The 16531-nt window shown below is 37.4% G+C and overlaps 1 protein-coding gene across 2 annotated transcripts in view; it reads right to left on the bottom strand.

Annotated features, from left to right (window-relative positions):
- The window catches only part of grid1a (glutamate receptor, ionotropic, delta 1a), a 236733-nt gene that overhangs the window by 34897 nt on the left and 185305 nt on the right, over nucleotides 1-16531 (bottom strand). For both annotated transcript variants that reach the window (XM_053332793.1, XM_053332794.1), the window contains 2 exons: nucleotides 11493-11546; nucleotides 1485-1658 (listed from right to left, as the gene is read on the bottom strand). In XM_053332793.1, coding sequence (XP_053188768.1) covers nucleotides 1485-1658; nucleotides 11493-11546 — 228 coding nt within the window. The remainder of the gene's footprint in view (nucleotides 1-1484; nucleotides 1659-11492; nucleotides 11547-16531) is intronic.

The following is a 16531-nucleotide window of genomic DNA, read 5'->3' as shown; positions in this document are numbered from 1 at the left end:
ATTACCTTATCTAGGGAGTTTAATCTATATTCAGTTGCATACATTATCCTTTAATATTTGTATTCATGTGGCCCTTTGCTCTAGCATTTACCGCACTATACTGTCCTCCATCACGGCTGCATGCATATGCTGTAATCACTGCAGGAACTGTTAAAAATGTATGTGATCAAGGAGGAGGAATCATGCTCATAACCCCTTACAGCACATGTGCGAAAAAAAGAGCACAACATGCTTGTTTTATGGATCTGTCACTGTGGCTGATAACAAGCATCCCTCCTGTTAGCTGCTATAGAAAGTGGATGAAACATGGTGGTTGTTTCTAAAGCATAAACTTGCTGTCCTATAAATACTTGCAGCAAAAGGGATGGAGAAAAAAAATCAAGAAAACACACGCACACACACACACACAAAAACAACAACAGTGACAATAAGAAAGCCACAATACAACCTTGCCACTAGTAGTATACTCTATACAGCATCATCCATCATACTGCTTCCATGTTGTGTATTCAGCTCCTCAAAGCTCAGAATCTCTGCCGGAAGTAGTTTATTTTGGAGAATTTATGACTAGAAGATTCTGAAGCTATGCATGAACAGTGGAGAGATGGATTACACTTTGAGAACTTTCTAGTGAGGCTTTGATACTTTTTTTTGGCACCATCGGAATGCAATGCAACCAACTAATTTCAAACTGACTATAAACTCTGCTTTCTTTCAGTGAGGAAAGTGCCACCTTTCAAGCCTAGGTGACACTCAAAAAAAAGGTTTTAGGTAGAGTATCACTCCAAACTGAAAAATAATTGCAATTGATGCCACAGTTGAAACAAAATGTATCTATAGTTCTTTTTGCTTAGTCTCTTTTTATGCATGTATTGCGTTATGTCAAAATATATTCTCATAATCATTAATTCATAATTAACTTTATTGCACAGAGTCATTACATTACTATTTAAGATATACACATTAAACATTTCTTCTGGTTTGATGATTATAAGAACTTTTTTTTGGAAGGGAACCTTTTTTGTGGCAGATTTTATGTGTAGAGCTTAAAATAGGAGACAGCATTCTTTGTTAATTTTATGTATATATAATGACAAATGTTTCACCACTGCAAATGTATTTTTGGTTGTTCTGAAGAGGGTTTTTTTAAATTCATTTTGTTCAGCGGGATATCTTTATAAACCTGGTAACTGTTTTAAGTGTAATTTGGTAAAGGTTTAGCCCATGCATCAAGGAGTAAGTAGTTTTTGGTCCAGATGACATAAAGGATTTTGAGACAGTTTCTTCATACATTACTGCAGTTGTTTGAAAAATGAAAAACATTTAGCACACATGTGTTATGATTGCCTATCACCATTTGTATTATGATACATATCTTTATCTTGTCTGTTTAATAAATGTAAATTTATGTTAGTAAAATAACATAAAAGTAGATATGGACACACATTTCATACTTGTCACCAGTAAGCCTTAAATGGTTTTACCTCCAGGGACTGCAGATAGCCTTCTTGTGGGTCACACAGCAGGGAGGAGATCCGATGATTATTTCTTATACAGCGAACATTGGTGTCCCTCCACAACGGGAAGATCTGACGAATGATGGTCATCCGCCCCAGAGAGCTATGAACCAGCTCCATGATGTCTGAATCACTCACCTCCTGAAGACAAAGATGACACAGGAGGAATTTAATGTGAGAGGTCTTCCCTCTGACTGAAAGTGGCATTTAAAAAAATAAATCTAATTGGAATTTTTGTGTAGTGAGGAATCATGACACAAACTATGAATTAGCATTTTTTTTAAATGCTGTGTCTGAGTTTAGATTAAGAAACAAAACCTTTGAGGGGTTTAAATGGCTGTGTCTTATTTTTAAGGAATTAAAATATGAGATGACAGTTCAGGGGCAACAGAGCAATTAGAAATGAGACAAGATGAGATGAAGTGAGGATAGTCTCAACAGATAGAAGCTCCAGTTTAACATATCAACTGATGTGCTTTAGATTTTTTTCTGTTTCTATTTGTAGGAATGAGTTGTGGGTTAAGGCCAAAAGACACAGACTCACATACTGAAAAATCTGCAATTTTTGTAGCATATTTTCAGATTTGATCACGTTTATGTCATCAAGAATTTATCATCTAGGAAACTCATTATTTTGCTATTGACACTGGACTGACGAATCAATGAACATTTCAAGTATATACTTTACAATAATAACACAGCTGACCCTTGGCCCCTTTCTGTGGGGAGTTGCATGTGTGGATGGTCACTGGGGATGTACCCTGTGAAGGGTCGGATCAATATTCATGAGAAGATGAGCTGCCTGCCTGTCTCTAGATCAGGACAATGGTCAATGCTGAAGCGGACAGTGAGTCTCTTGGGAAACGTTGGGTTCATATACTATCTGACAATAAAGCTATGAGGTTACTGTCTGGTCAAAACTTAAAGAGCTGTGGGTTGATATAATCCTTCACCACACATGCCGAAATCCATGCACCCTAACTGTTTTTCTAATCAGACATTTTGAGCTCTCCCCTTTCGCATCGACCTCTCAGCTATTACTGCTGGTCTCTATCCTCCCTCAGTATAATTTCTCCTGTCTCTCTTTCTTTACAGAGTGCCTTTCTTCTTTCATGCGGATGATGATTTCAATTTCTTATTATCTTGCCATCGCTCTTACTTAGTCAATCTTGCTGTCTTTCAAATTATTTGTCAAAGTGCTTTTTGTTTAAATCTGTTTAAACACCTTTTAAAATTCTCTTCTTTTTCTGCCCTTTTTCTAATATACATCTTATGTTCATCTTCATTTTATTGTCGCAAACCACACTGATAACATGGGCTCTTGCAGAGACACTATTCCCAGATCTTTAATCTGTGTACAGCATGAGTAAAACACTCCTCAGATGATTCTAGCTCATCTAGTTTTATCCTCTGACAGTCACTCAGGTGGAAAGTATGAATATTCATGAGTTGCTGTGACACATTAATCAGAGAAATTATGCTGCATGGTTCACAGAGCTGAACCCTCACGTCCAAGCTAATAACTCCCAGTGCCATCCAGTCCAAGTGTTCTGTCACCATCACAGGTGACATTTTTGTCATAACCTGACCCAGCACTGACACTGACCAATGGGACATGGCTGACGAAACGTGTGCCTTTTAACCTCTGTTTGAGGAGAAAGTACAGACCATTAAATCACAAGTTGGACACCACTATGATGTATTCTACTTGTACATTAGACAGACAAAGGTAATCCATTAATGCATTAAAAGCATAAAGACAGACACACCAAGGCTATGGTCATCCCATGCATAGTTAAACCCAGAGGCACTAAAGAAGCATTATAAATGGGAACGTATAAGCAAGTCAAAATGGCACAATACCAATTCTTAATTTTCTGGACACAAGCATCCAATATAAATTATTTATGCTTGATTTAAAATATACAGCTATCACAAAATCAATTCAGGTGTTTAGCTCTTTGGAGGTAACCCACTCAAATTCTGAAAACTTGAATACAGCACGGCTATGTTTCAATGTCAGATGACGACCAAAAAACATTAATCAAATCAAGTTCATTTGACAGATAGGCTAAATTGTCCTCTTTGTGCTGCTCAGTGAATGTTATTAATCTTTCACTAGAAATAAATAAAAAATGTACCGGTAATAATGACAGTGATTTAATTAGAAGTTAAGGTGCTTTTTTTTCTCCTTCTTTTTTTTGAAGCTGCAAGAAACTAAATTGAGAAGTAATGGAAGTCATAGAGGCAGAACAAAGCACTATGTGTATGACAATAATAAAAGTTGCTCTTGCCTCTTAAATGCATACATGTCTTTTTCATAACCTGTTTGTGTATTGTTGTATTGTTGTTGTATTGTTGAGAAAATAAAACTAGTTGGGCAGAAAATAACCCCAAGGTAACTCAATCATCTAGTTACATGGTGATGAGATTGGGTTGTCATTTTGCAATGGAAACAAAACTGCTTCAGACACAACAAGCAACAAATAACACAAGGTACCAGCCAATGATTTGCTGATTTGTGAGACTCTGACTTATTTTATCTGAGGTGTAACTTTCAGCATGTCAGAACTTATATTAAATTAAAGCTTTCTTCCTACACACAAATCAACATAATTAATAAGTCTTTGTAAATTATCTAATATTGAAGAGGTTTGCAATCAAATCAATCACATGTTCTGCTCAGACAGTGCTGTTGTGTTGTAAAATTGATCATCAAGTACCATAACTGGAATCATATTTGTACATCATGCTTATTATGATCAATCTTTGGTTTTATTGAATTTTAGTAACATTGATTTGAGAACCAGTAAAAACCTCATTAGCACCTCATTGCAACTAATATGGTGGTAACTATGTCTACTTCCAACGTTATTACTCTACTAAAATAACCAATAGTGGGTGCATAACTCAACTCTGCCATGTGCACACAGGTGTGACTAATTTTTGGAGTTGGAATGCAGGAGGAATCATTGTCATTTGTAATGGGGTTATTTTGTGCAAATTTTGTGGAACTGTTATTGCTACCAATATTTACCAGTTAATTAAAAACATTATGCATTCAGTTAGTCATACTAGGTAAATTTCCATACACACAAAACTGCCACCACTTACAACAATAAGAAAATCAATAGCCTGATCACTCACAGTACTTGACTGTCTGGAAGGGGAGGACCATCTGTGATAACATGTGGTCTGAGCAATATGAAATGCAGTGTGATGTCCTGATAAGCATTAACATAAGTGTAGCTTCACCACTTCAACCAGCTCTGTGCAAGTAGGTTTGTTTTGAGGCAGAAAATCATCAATCTAGTGCAAAACATGGACTTGCACCTAAGGAGAATAGCATTGTTACTGTGTTAATTAATACGCTAACTTTTACAGTAGCCACCCCATTACACAGTTCATTGTTGAGACACCTGACAGTTAAGTGTAGATACCTGTGGTAGTGTTTAGGTTTGTATTGCAATGGTGGAAATTACATACTGTATCAGCCTGGAGATGTAGTGTGTCTTATTCAATGAAACGTGCTGTGTGTAATTTAAATTGCCCACTTTATAACCCCAGTGACATAAAAATGACTAAAACTGCTATAACATTTAGATAAGGTGGTTAGTGAAGGGAATCGCCTGTCTGGGGTCCCTTAGATTTATGACCATGTGGCCGGATGACTCTTGTGGTCACCATTTGTGAGTTAGTGCATCATTCTCTGACAGCTGAACTAGGTTTCTGCATGGATGCTCACTGTGGTAAATGGTACAAAGGATCATAACAGAAGATCTAATGTTTCTATAAATGCAATATTATAAAGTATTTTGAATAAGCAATAAGCTTTAACAGAGACAATGAAAAAGATTATTTAAAAAAAAAATCTCATTCATGGCCTCTCTTTAGTAATCCATCCTCCTGTCCCAATTCTGGTGTGGTCGAGACTGCGTCACTAGAATAGGGTTTCCATTTCAGTTGCTTGATGGGCAGTTACCCAAGACATCAGTCATATCATAACTGTCCTCTTCGACTCTGTCTGTCAAAGCAGGCACAGCCACCTAATCCATCAAACATTCAGAGGTGTCACCGTCCCGCCTTTGAAAGGAAAAAACAACAACAAATCTCCCCAGGATGTGCAATCCATCTGAGTCCACTAGACAGTGTCAGATGCAGACAACCGTCTGTGTGCTAGCAGCTGCAGCCCCTGGTTTAGTGGGTGGTTTAGGGGATGTATGCCTGCCTGTCATCCCCATGTATTCATGCTCATATCAAATCCAGCTGCACTTCTTACACTCCAATTTCAAAGGCTTTCTTCTTCTATTCTTTTTCAAATTTCAAGATTATGTGGATATTTGTTAAATAGGTTTCCCTGAAGGCTCACGAACTGTGGGCCATCCTGACCCACTCATTTAGTTTGTATTAGGGTCAGTGTCAAACAATAAACATTTTGCAACTGAAGAAAAGTTTATGTTGACAGAATAGTTCATTGTTTCACTCAAAACTATTTTACATGACAGTTGTATAATGTGTTTGGTGACTCTGGAGGGGGGCTTTGTCAAGTCTAAGAAAATGACTTGGGTGACTTCACTTCCTCTGGCTTGGTTTTTATAAATATATAAACAGAAACCCTTTCTGGAAACTGGGAATGTCAAGTTTGAAAGACGTGGGCATATAACATTAAGAAAAGATTAAATGAAAGACACTACTGAGTTCCATTATGGGAAAATGGGGTGTTTTTCTGGGGATTTAGGTTCATAAAGGACAATACTACAGTTATGGAGTACCTTTTCAAATATGACAACCATTTGTAATCAATATTGTATCAATACAGTCTTTAACCTCTTCTTGTTTTAATTTAATTTTAATAAATCGTCACATTAATGTATGTAATACTATCACTTCATGCTGTAAGTGTAATGTCTATGTCACCCCTGAATAAAAAGACTGACTTACCATCGCACACCATCTGTTTTATTTCTCTTTGTTTATCTCTAAGTCTGCAACACCTTGATGTTTTTCAACTTGTGATCATAGTCACTCATCATCATTGTATTCCATCTTCATCCATCTCACTCTATGCTCTTATCACATTTCAAGCCTGACAACTACATTCATCGTTCCATATGCTGCCACTGGTGGTGTATTAGCATATCCTCTTGTTGTGAGAGTTGAATGAAATGTGCGACCTCTCTTTGACTGTGTGGGTTGTAAAGGCTGGTGGGAGCCTGGGGAGCTGATGCGGTGGGCTGGCTACACAGTACAGTGAGCCTCAAGATCACCTGGTGAAAATGAATGTCACAACTCAGTCATGACCAGGCTGCTCAATAGGAGCAAGTGTCCGCAGGGACTGCTAGTGCATACAGGGTGGCAAGAGGTAACCTGGAAAGCTGTTATTTCCCTGCAGGATTCTGCGATACAACCAGACTGAATTTGGTCAGGCTAACAGGATTTTCTTAGTGCAGGAAAAAGAATAGTTTAGTAAGAAGGGGGTACAGAATTCACGAGCAGCTGCTGTGAGAGGAGAGTGATTCATAGTTGTCGCCATTAGTAAAATCATTTTAAAAAGATAATTGAATAGAAACATTCTGCAAACCCGAGAATCTTATTCTGATCATAACTGTCAGTCCTCTGGCGTGTTTAAAAAAAACTCTCATGCACATTCTTTATGCCGTCAGCCATGTTACAGGCTTATGAGAAATCAAATCACAGGCTGATGGAAACAAATTAGCCCTCCTTCCCTTTTATATATAACAAAGAATTTTAGATAAATGATTCAATTGTTGAATATTGTAATTAATAAAAAATTATAAGCAAAACAAAAGGCAAAAACAGCAAGCAATCTTTTTCTGTTTTCAGTTAATTTTTTTTTCATTTTCAAGTTTTTTTTTAATTGAGTAATTGAATTTTCATTTTAGTCTTTGCAACATGTCTGTTATTCTCATTTCAAGGTGACTGTCAGGTTCATGGGTAGACTATCTTGGGAGACGAATTGAAAGGGAGAGAGAAAGAAGAGGGAGGAGAAAAGGATAAACACTTATAATGAGATAGAAAAGCAAAACTTTTCATTGTCTACAAATAGAGAAAAGGTGAGAGTGGGAACATTTAAATGAAAATGATATATTGACAAAAGGGTGGGGAAATAAAAAAAATAATGAAAGATACATATTATAGTTCTACAGATACAAAAAGGAACTTTCTTTCTTTTTAAGTATGTAGTTAGAAGTAGAGATAACTCCACTGGAAGCCACATCATCTCAACCATTGAGGGAATGCCAGGGAAATTAACATGCCATTTGTTCATACATACTTTCCCTGAGCCTGACACAATTAAAGCAAATGTCTTGGTGGGGGTCTGTGGTAATTGACTGGAAGGAATACATGAGTTTGGATGTGAATACTGCTTTAAATTAGAAATTACAGTCTTCGTTTCTTATGTTTTTCTTAGGCTACAAAAGCCTATTTTGTTGTTCTTATTGAGACGTCCAGTTGCAATGCAATGCTTTTGAGCATTCTGCAAGGCATGGTAGAAAAAGGGCAGTGAGACAGCCTTTACATTTGCTGATGCCCTAAACTGTAGAAATATCTCTATCTACCCCCCAACAATGTCCTATCCTATCATTATTGTGATTTTAATTTACATGTGGATTATGTGGCCGACTCTATAGCCGCTGACTTCCTAAATGTGTTGAGCTCTATGGATTTTATTTAACATGTTAATGGGCTGATTCAAAACCACCGTCACACGTTGGATCTAATTATCCCTCAAGGATTGATGTATCCTCTGTAAATGACTTGGCAATGTCAGAACGCTACTGTATTTTTTCTCTGCATTGTTATCATCATCCAGCTTTGTTAGTGAACGGTTTGTTAGGAAGTGTTATCTTACCTATGAAGATGCTGGAAATGCCATAAATCATATTAATATTATCCCCCAGAGATCCTTCCTTCCTCTTGTGATGATTTTGTCAACACATTTAATAATAAGCCATAGCACCAGTCAAACTTTAAAATATTAAATCTAAACAGAAACCAGGAGAACTAAGGATATTATTAACTTAAAGAAAAACTGTAGACAAGATGAGTGTCAGTGGAGAAAAACTAAGCTGCAAGTCCATTATGACATTTTAAAGAACACCTCACTAACTTCAACAAAGCAATTAGAAATGCAAGACAACCTCATTTCTCAAAGCTGATTTCTAAAAATCATAATAAAAAATGCTTCTCTCAATTATTGACAGCCTCATAAATCCACTTCCAAAAAGCCACTCTTTCATCACCTCATCATTGAAATGTGAGGAGTTTGCATCATTTCTCAGGGACAAGATAACAAAAATCAGGCTGGATCTAACCATGTTATACAGACTGTGTGTGTGCTGCTGTCTTTGGACACTTTACCTTTGCCTAAGACAGCTATGAATGATTTTGCTGCTGTTGATAAGGAAATGCTCAGGAATAGAGTAATGCAACTAAAACCCTCCATCTGCTCATGTGACTTTTTCCAAGACTGTGTTTAATTGTCCATACTGTAGGAAGAAGTGCCAGCAATTATAAGCCACTCCCTGCTGATTGGTATTTTTCCCCCAGTACTGATACCTTTAGCACTTAACAATTTCAGGCCAATTTCAAACAAGTCTTTTTAAAGTACAAAGTACAAATCTTGAGAAATTAGTATAAACAGCTAAACGATCACCTAAATTTCAGCTGCACATTTAAAAAGTTTGAATCTGGCTTTCATCCTCACCACAGCACTGTGATGGTGCTAGTTAAAGTTGTAAAATACCTGAGAATGAAGACTGACAACAATAAACTCTCAGAATTAGGATTCATAGACTTAAGTGCTTCTTTTGATACAATCAATCGTGACATCCTTATTAACAGACTACAGATGTGTGTGTTAGCTTCTCTGGCTCTGTTTTAGACTGGTTTAGGATTTATCTGTCCAGTCTCTATATGCTGTCACTGGGAAATATCATCAGCAAAGCTGATAGATAAACTGAACATCTCTTCACCCCATGACAACATCCGGGTTAATGAAGGGTTCAATGCATTGATCATATTAAATTGTGGTGTCACATAATTGCTAGTGATTGAAAGAGGTAAAGAGGTTTTAATTACTTAGCAAAGGTCCAGAAAGAGATACTGTGCATTAACTTAAATCCCTGGCACAAAACAGCAAACGCCTCGCAAAAAATCATACTGTACTTCTAAACCCTGATTTGGATTTTTAATCTCACAACAGTTAACACAGAAACTGCCTTTAATTGCCTTAGAAATAATTCTTTCTACGGTGATCATTTCTCACCCAAGCAGATACTGAGTGCTTTACTGTTTGCATGCTTCTATCACTAGCAGGCTTGATTACGGCAATGCTCCCCAGGCCTGGTCGACCCAAGTAAGCTATAAATAAGCTAAAGATCATTCAGAATGCAGCAGTGTGTGTAGCGACCAAGACAAGAAGGAGAGTACACATCTTACCTTTTCTAAAAGCCCTTCATTGGTTTCCTGTCAGTTTTAAAATAGATTTTAAGATTGTTTTATCAATCAATGGACTATTGCCAGAATACTTGTCAGATATGCTTTTAATGTATGCCCCCCTCTAGATCACTCAGGTCCCTCTGGCACTGGCCTTTTAGTTGGTGAGTACAAAAGACTACAGAGAAGCAGCATTCAGGTATTTAGGGTAAAAGAAATCTTGAGACATATCACTGTATTATTGTATTTTCATTATAATGCTATATTTTGTATATTGTTAAGCACCCTGTAATGCTATTTTGCATGAAAAACACTGTATAAATTAAGTCTGATTGATTGATGTTCTGAAACATATGAACAAAATAAATTTACTAGACACAAGAAAAAGTTTAAACAAACTCAAGGCTTAATTAGCCGTAAATCAATATTTTAGCCATGTGTATACTGAAATGCATAGTAATAATGAACAACCTTGTATGTTTTAATACAAGGTTGTTATTTTATAAAAGCTCATTATAGTCTAAGATGAGGTAATTTAGGCTTCCAGATAACAGAAGGTTTTCAACACACTGGGCCTCATTAGCTTTTGCAGATCAATATTTAAGCTACTGAAATAAACTGAGAAATTGCACCATGAATTCATAACTAAAACATACATGACAGCATAACAGTATGTTAGTGGTTACCTTCTAATGTGCATTGTGGCCAAAATGGGTTTTCAGTTTCTGTATTAAGAATTAATACACTTTTCTACCCCTAACTATAGCTTCTGAATAATCCTATGTATGTTGCTTAAATAACATTGCTATCTAGATAACATACATACATTAATCATGCTTATATGGATTAGGGATCAATATGTGTCATGTTTTGGATGTTGAACACAGGTTAAAGTGACATGCTCCTGTAAGTGAGGCAGTGATATATCAAAATGAAAATACAGTACATGGACATTGATGTATGTGATGTATGTGTGAGGGTGTGTGTGTATTAGATAGAGAGTTGCTATTACCAACAGCAATGCTAATATTGCAGGTCGGTCAACAGAGAACAACCTTTTATCTAATGTCTTTCATCCACTGCTTTTAGTATTGGGCCAATCCTATGACTGCCCCCTTTGAATCAATGGAAATGCACTAAAGCTAAGAGTCCACTGTTCTGTATTCACAGAGTGCACCTGAATTTTGTGCTGTTACAGCCACTTTGTAAGACCATTTAGGTCAATGTCAGTCATAGTACTGGTACAGAGGGGGGAAAGACATGCTAACATCAACAGTTGCAGCAATTTTACAATATCAAATAAAGGCCCAGTTCCCCAAGCCGTCAAGACAAAATAAAAATGAATGATGTGCTGCTAATCTAAGTGAATATGAAAGTGTACAAAGTGGCAGCGTTAGAGGTTGTTGTGTGTTTGTGAGTGCCTTGGCAGCATGTGAGACTCTGGGTTGACAGCGGCAAACTGAGACTAAAGTCTGGATTCACTCAGGTATGTAAGTGTGTTATATTTGGCCTCACCTCATTGGCATAGACCCAGTGACTGTCCTTGGATGCCAGGTTGGTTTCCACAGCCTGCAAAGATAAATAAAAAGAGAAAGAGGGGAGAGACAGAGAGGAGGAGATTTTAAGAACCTTGTGTGCAATTCTTTGAAGTCCATACAATAGTCCATGTAAATCTGTTTATACAGTCATGTTGTGGGCACTTGAGAAAAAGAAAAGGTACCCTTAATGTGTGTGTGTATCAGAGCATTTGGACTAACATCGCACAACTATTTTGCAATTAGTCAAATTAACAGTGGCAACCTTATTTAGACATAAAGTCGCTGCTTCATGAGAGTTTCAGTTTTAGTCAGACATTGAATTAATTATTACAAGGGCACATTTCTAATCATAATAACGTCTTTTATACTTTCCTGATCTGAAGTATTTGTTAACACTAGCACCCCCAAGACGGTTTGACAGGCGTTCAGGTTTTTATAATGCAAATAACTGTTTGAATAAAAACTATAAGCCTGTCAGCCCACTTCTTTTTCTAAATAGATGTTTTTGATGTGTTCTGAAGCCTAGAAGGTACTAAAATAAAACATACAAGATTTCTGTTTTGCCATTTTGCATGTTTATTAATTAAATATGATTGTCTGGCAGACCATTGTAGCACCTGTATGTGGTGCTAGAAGGCTGGCAGTCCTATCGTTAAGCAAATATGTAAACATACATGTCTGAGAAATTGGCTTTTCTCATAAGAAATATAGTTAGTAGAAAATATAGTTAGAATTAGTGAATCAGGTTTCAACAGAAAGCAGAATGTAATATGGTTACTTTTTAAACATTTTTTGGATTTTGGACAGTCGATAGTCAACAGGTAGTAAAAGAAAACATGGGAAAAGACATGCAACAAAGGTCACTGGCTGGAATCGAAGGAGGAGTGTTGCAGTTCTGTTATGAGCTACAACCATTCGGCTACCAGAGAGCTCTGTAACCCAGTCACTTAGAAGTGACCTAAAACCTCTCAGCACAGATGAAAATAACACACCTTGGAAATTCGGTAAACCATCCATTTCTTTATGGACTTCCTCCTCATGTCACAAGACCGCACACATTTGACATCTGTCATGCTTAATGTCTCAATGCATACCCTCTCCTGCAAATTATTACCATTAGTGTCTAAATGAATTCCTTTCACACAAACCAATGAAGACTGATGTTCCAACATATAACTGACGAAACCCTGCTGCATTCTTACTCAACAACACCATGCTCATCAATAATAGCTGGTGCAAAGCACAGCGCCAAAAGCTGCCAATCGATCTTCTAACCTTGGAAGAGTCATGATTTGATTTTAATGCCCCTCTCATTTCCAGATTGATCTCATCAAACTGCAGGAGGACCATACTAGTGCAAGGGCAATATTTACCTCCACGGTTGAAATGTCATATCTCGTACTTAAAATTAAAGAGAGAGGCCAACTGCCTTCAAAACTGCTCTAAAATTTAAATGGATAGGCCAACTTAATCAATGAATGCAATGATACACCAGGCAGATGCGTGGCACGACTTAGTGACCTGCTGCAGGTTTAAAAGAGAAACTTTGTAGCAGTTATTCTTTGATAACAAGAGTATTTATTGTTCGCCAATGAAGAGGGATATTTCAGTCTTGTACAGTAAAGATCTTGATTACTGGTGAAACCATTCAGCTAAATTAAATATTCATATTATACCTGGACCCACATAAAAAAGAGAAACAAAACATGCCCTGTCTTTTCCTCATCCGGACAGTTAAGAGATACAATCATAAACAATAAAACAAAAGGGCAAATACTAATTTAAATGCTAGAATTAAAACTCCAATGCTTCTTTCAGTACAATGGATAGCAGGGATGAATATAGTCCCTGATCAATTTACTGAGATGAACAGCAGGTTGTTCAGTGTGGAGACATTCATTCTATTTCTATCGTCTGTGAGAATATGGTTCATGGCACTGAATCCTGTTTCACACTTGGCTGTTGACACTGGGAGTGTGGAGACAGTGGTGAGCACTTAACAGAGATTCTCTCCTGTGACACCATGACAGTTGAATTCATATAATTCCTTGAGGAGTATGGGACTGGTTGCAGCCTCAATAGCAAGAGTCTGTGTATGGTGAGAAATCTTTGTCATCTTCATATAGGAGGCACTTGTCTTCATAAGAATGCCAAGATGACAGAGATAGAGAGGCTGCTGCAGAAATAATTCTGTTGTCATCTAGCCTGCACTCAATGTTGTTAGCCAGGGAAACAAAAAGTCATTCACAAATTACCTCTGTCTTCAGATGGTCTCTGTCTCTTGGCTAAGACACAATCACCCCCTTGAACATGTAGAATTTCAATTTTTTCCGTAAGTTCTTAATGCTACATCCACATCAGTATTGGCACTGATGGCTGTGGCATCTCTCCTCCAAAGAAACAGGGACAAGGCCTGCAGGGTCCTCAGTGCATACGGTTTGCATTCAGATGTCAAAGATGGCCCCAGTGCATGACTGCAGTTCAACAAGTTGAAAAAATTTGCAGAGCACACCTCCATAAGGAATTCAAATATAGATAATCAGGCATGTTATGTCTGACACTGACTCACTCAATGAGAATAGTAAACTTATCAGATAAGTTTTGGATGATGTCCACGAGCTGAGCTGACATTTTATGTTCAATGAACATGAGAATATTACAAGCCTTGTTGGAATACAGCATACATCCAAGATTTACACTGCTGCGTTATTGCAGTTCCACCAGCTGTGCCTGGATTTTAAATGAGAGGTCTTTTTAGCAGATGATATACTGTAGGCTGTATTCATGCAATTCTCAGTTGCTTTTAAACTCTTCTCATTGTGTTTTCTCCAAGAGGCTGCACTGTTATTCGCTGCCTTTTCAATTGCAATCTCTCGTCTTCTCTACAAAATTTCTATGCATTTCATGGGGCACTGGCACTTTCTATGTCAGCTTATTTTGTGATTTAAGTTTTTTTTGCTGACCATGTTTTTATACCATTAATGAATGCAGAGTCGATATGGAGCCTCTGTTGAATACATGGACCCAAATCAGGGCAAACTCTACAGTGATATGACCTATCTGTGGTGACAGCGAGCCACTTTCAGCCCTCTCTCCATTTGCCAAAGTATCCTAGCTTGATGCAGCCCTCAACCATAGCTTGTGAAGGTGAGGCGAGCTTGTAAGACAGGGTTATTGATATGATGAGCCTGTCAAGGATCATCTCGTAGCCTAGATGCAGTGTCTTCTCGAGAGTGTCCAGTATGTGCGAGAGTGTACAGTATATTTTTATTTTAGATATTCTATATAGTCTATGGGCGAAGCAGCATAAATCACTATGAGGGAGATACATTTTTGTCCCCACTGAAGTTTAAAAAAACAAACAAACAAAAAACTAATAATGCTACTGCTATTGTAGTGCTAATAGAGGCCAAAAGTAGCTTTGATTTTACACATATCACAATTTTCATTTATATAACCCAGGCATTCATCAAACTGCAAGTGACATCTCAAATGTGTTAGAGGTCCTGTAAAAAAAACAAAAAAAACAGGAAATATTTCACGACTGTTTGGCGCACCCTTGAGGCACTTATAACAAAACATAACACTGGAGGGCCTGTGCAAGAGCTGTAGGGACCACTTTAGGCAAAAGGTGAACCCAAAGGAAAAACAGAGCCAGACAGATGCAAGTGTAGTTTCCTGTGTGTGGAGGCTGGATGGGTACATGTGGTAGTATTTTAGAAATAGAGACTATTATTTTAAATCAATATATTAATGAATAAATATATGTAATGTATTTAGGAACATTCTTTTAAAACAATGATTTAGTATTTCAGTTGCAGTGTTCCATCTCTTAATGTGCAGTGTACAAAATATCATCTTTTAGCAGATGGTGCAAGACTGATTTTTTCACATGGATAATTACATCAGCACTTGAACCAGCAGCGATTAACACAACAGGACTGTTTGCTTTGACGAATGAAATAGCTTGACACATTCTTTCATCAGTAAGACAATGCTTTTGAAGCTATGCAACCTCACAGGCACAGCAATTCACCGTAAATCCGTAACTTAAAAATAAAAAGATCACTAGGGGTTCCTGTAATCTGTATGATGGCGAAATATTAGCAAAATCCTTTCATGTGCAAGTAATCCATTAATTCAAATTATGATAATGTCTCTTTGGTCCTGAAAAAAATCTGACAATAAGGAGTATTATGTGCCTTGAAGAATAACCTTGACATTCAAAAGAGATGACAGCTCCTTGAACTGTGTTCATTGTTCCAGACAAAATCTGTCAGATGCCATAATGGTAAAAACAAAATCAAGTACTGTAGTGTGGGTTAGTTAATGTGTACCAGCCGGGATGCAATGTTTTGTTGAAGCCCTGGGCACAACAGAACTCACCACTTAGGAGGTTCAGCACCAGTTCACAGCACAACTAAAGAATGATAACTTCAGACACTCTAGAAATAAAGCCTTATTAAGCTAAAGTATGTACGTGTGCTGCTGTAGGAATTTGACAAATAACAGATAATTATGCTGAAATACTGGTGTGTTTAAGAGTTGCTGTAACAGACTGAAAGCTGTAATCACTGAATTCATAGGTTATCACAGTGAAGTAATTACTTATTGGCTGAACTGGCCATGGACCAGCCCGATAATCCCGATTGAGTGACTGGGTGAGAGATGAAGTTACACTATTGGTCAGTGGGCTGAGTGTTGGAGTTTCCATGGAAAGGTCAGCAGCGTGACACAAAGTGATTGTGTACTCTGTTCTGGCTGTGATGCTCTCAGCTCTGCTGTTCAAGGCAATGAACTCAACTAAACTCCGGTTTAAACACCTGTGTACCAGCATCTCTGCCGTCTCCTCCTTACAGTGTGTCTGAAATGTATTTTTTATTTTAAACTTTTATTTCTCTGATGGTTTCATATTACAAATGATGAACACCAGCATTGAGTTGCAGGTAAAACATGTGATTCATGCAGGCTTTTATATCATTCTAGTGTGGGGCTGCTATTCTGCAGGTGAGCTTG

Source organism: Scomber japonicus, chromosome 14 (genome assembly GCF_027409825.1).
Source record: "Scomber japonicus isolate fScoJap1 chromosome 14, fScoJap1.pri, whole genome shotgun sequence".
Lineage (NCBI taxonomy): Eukaryota > Metazoa > Chordata > Actinopteri > Scombriformes > Scombridae > Scomber > Scomber japonicus.
The sequence above is the reverse complement of the archived record's forward strand: the minus strand, read 5'-3'. Positions and strand labels throughout refer to the sequence as shown.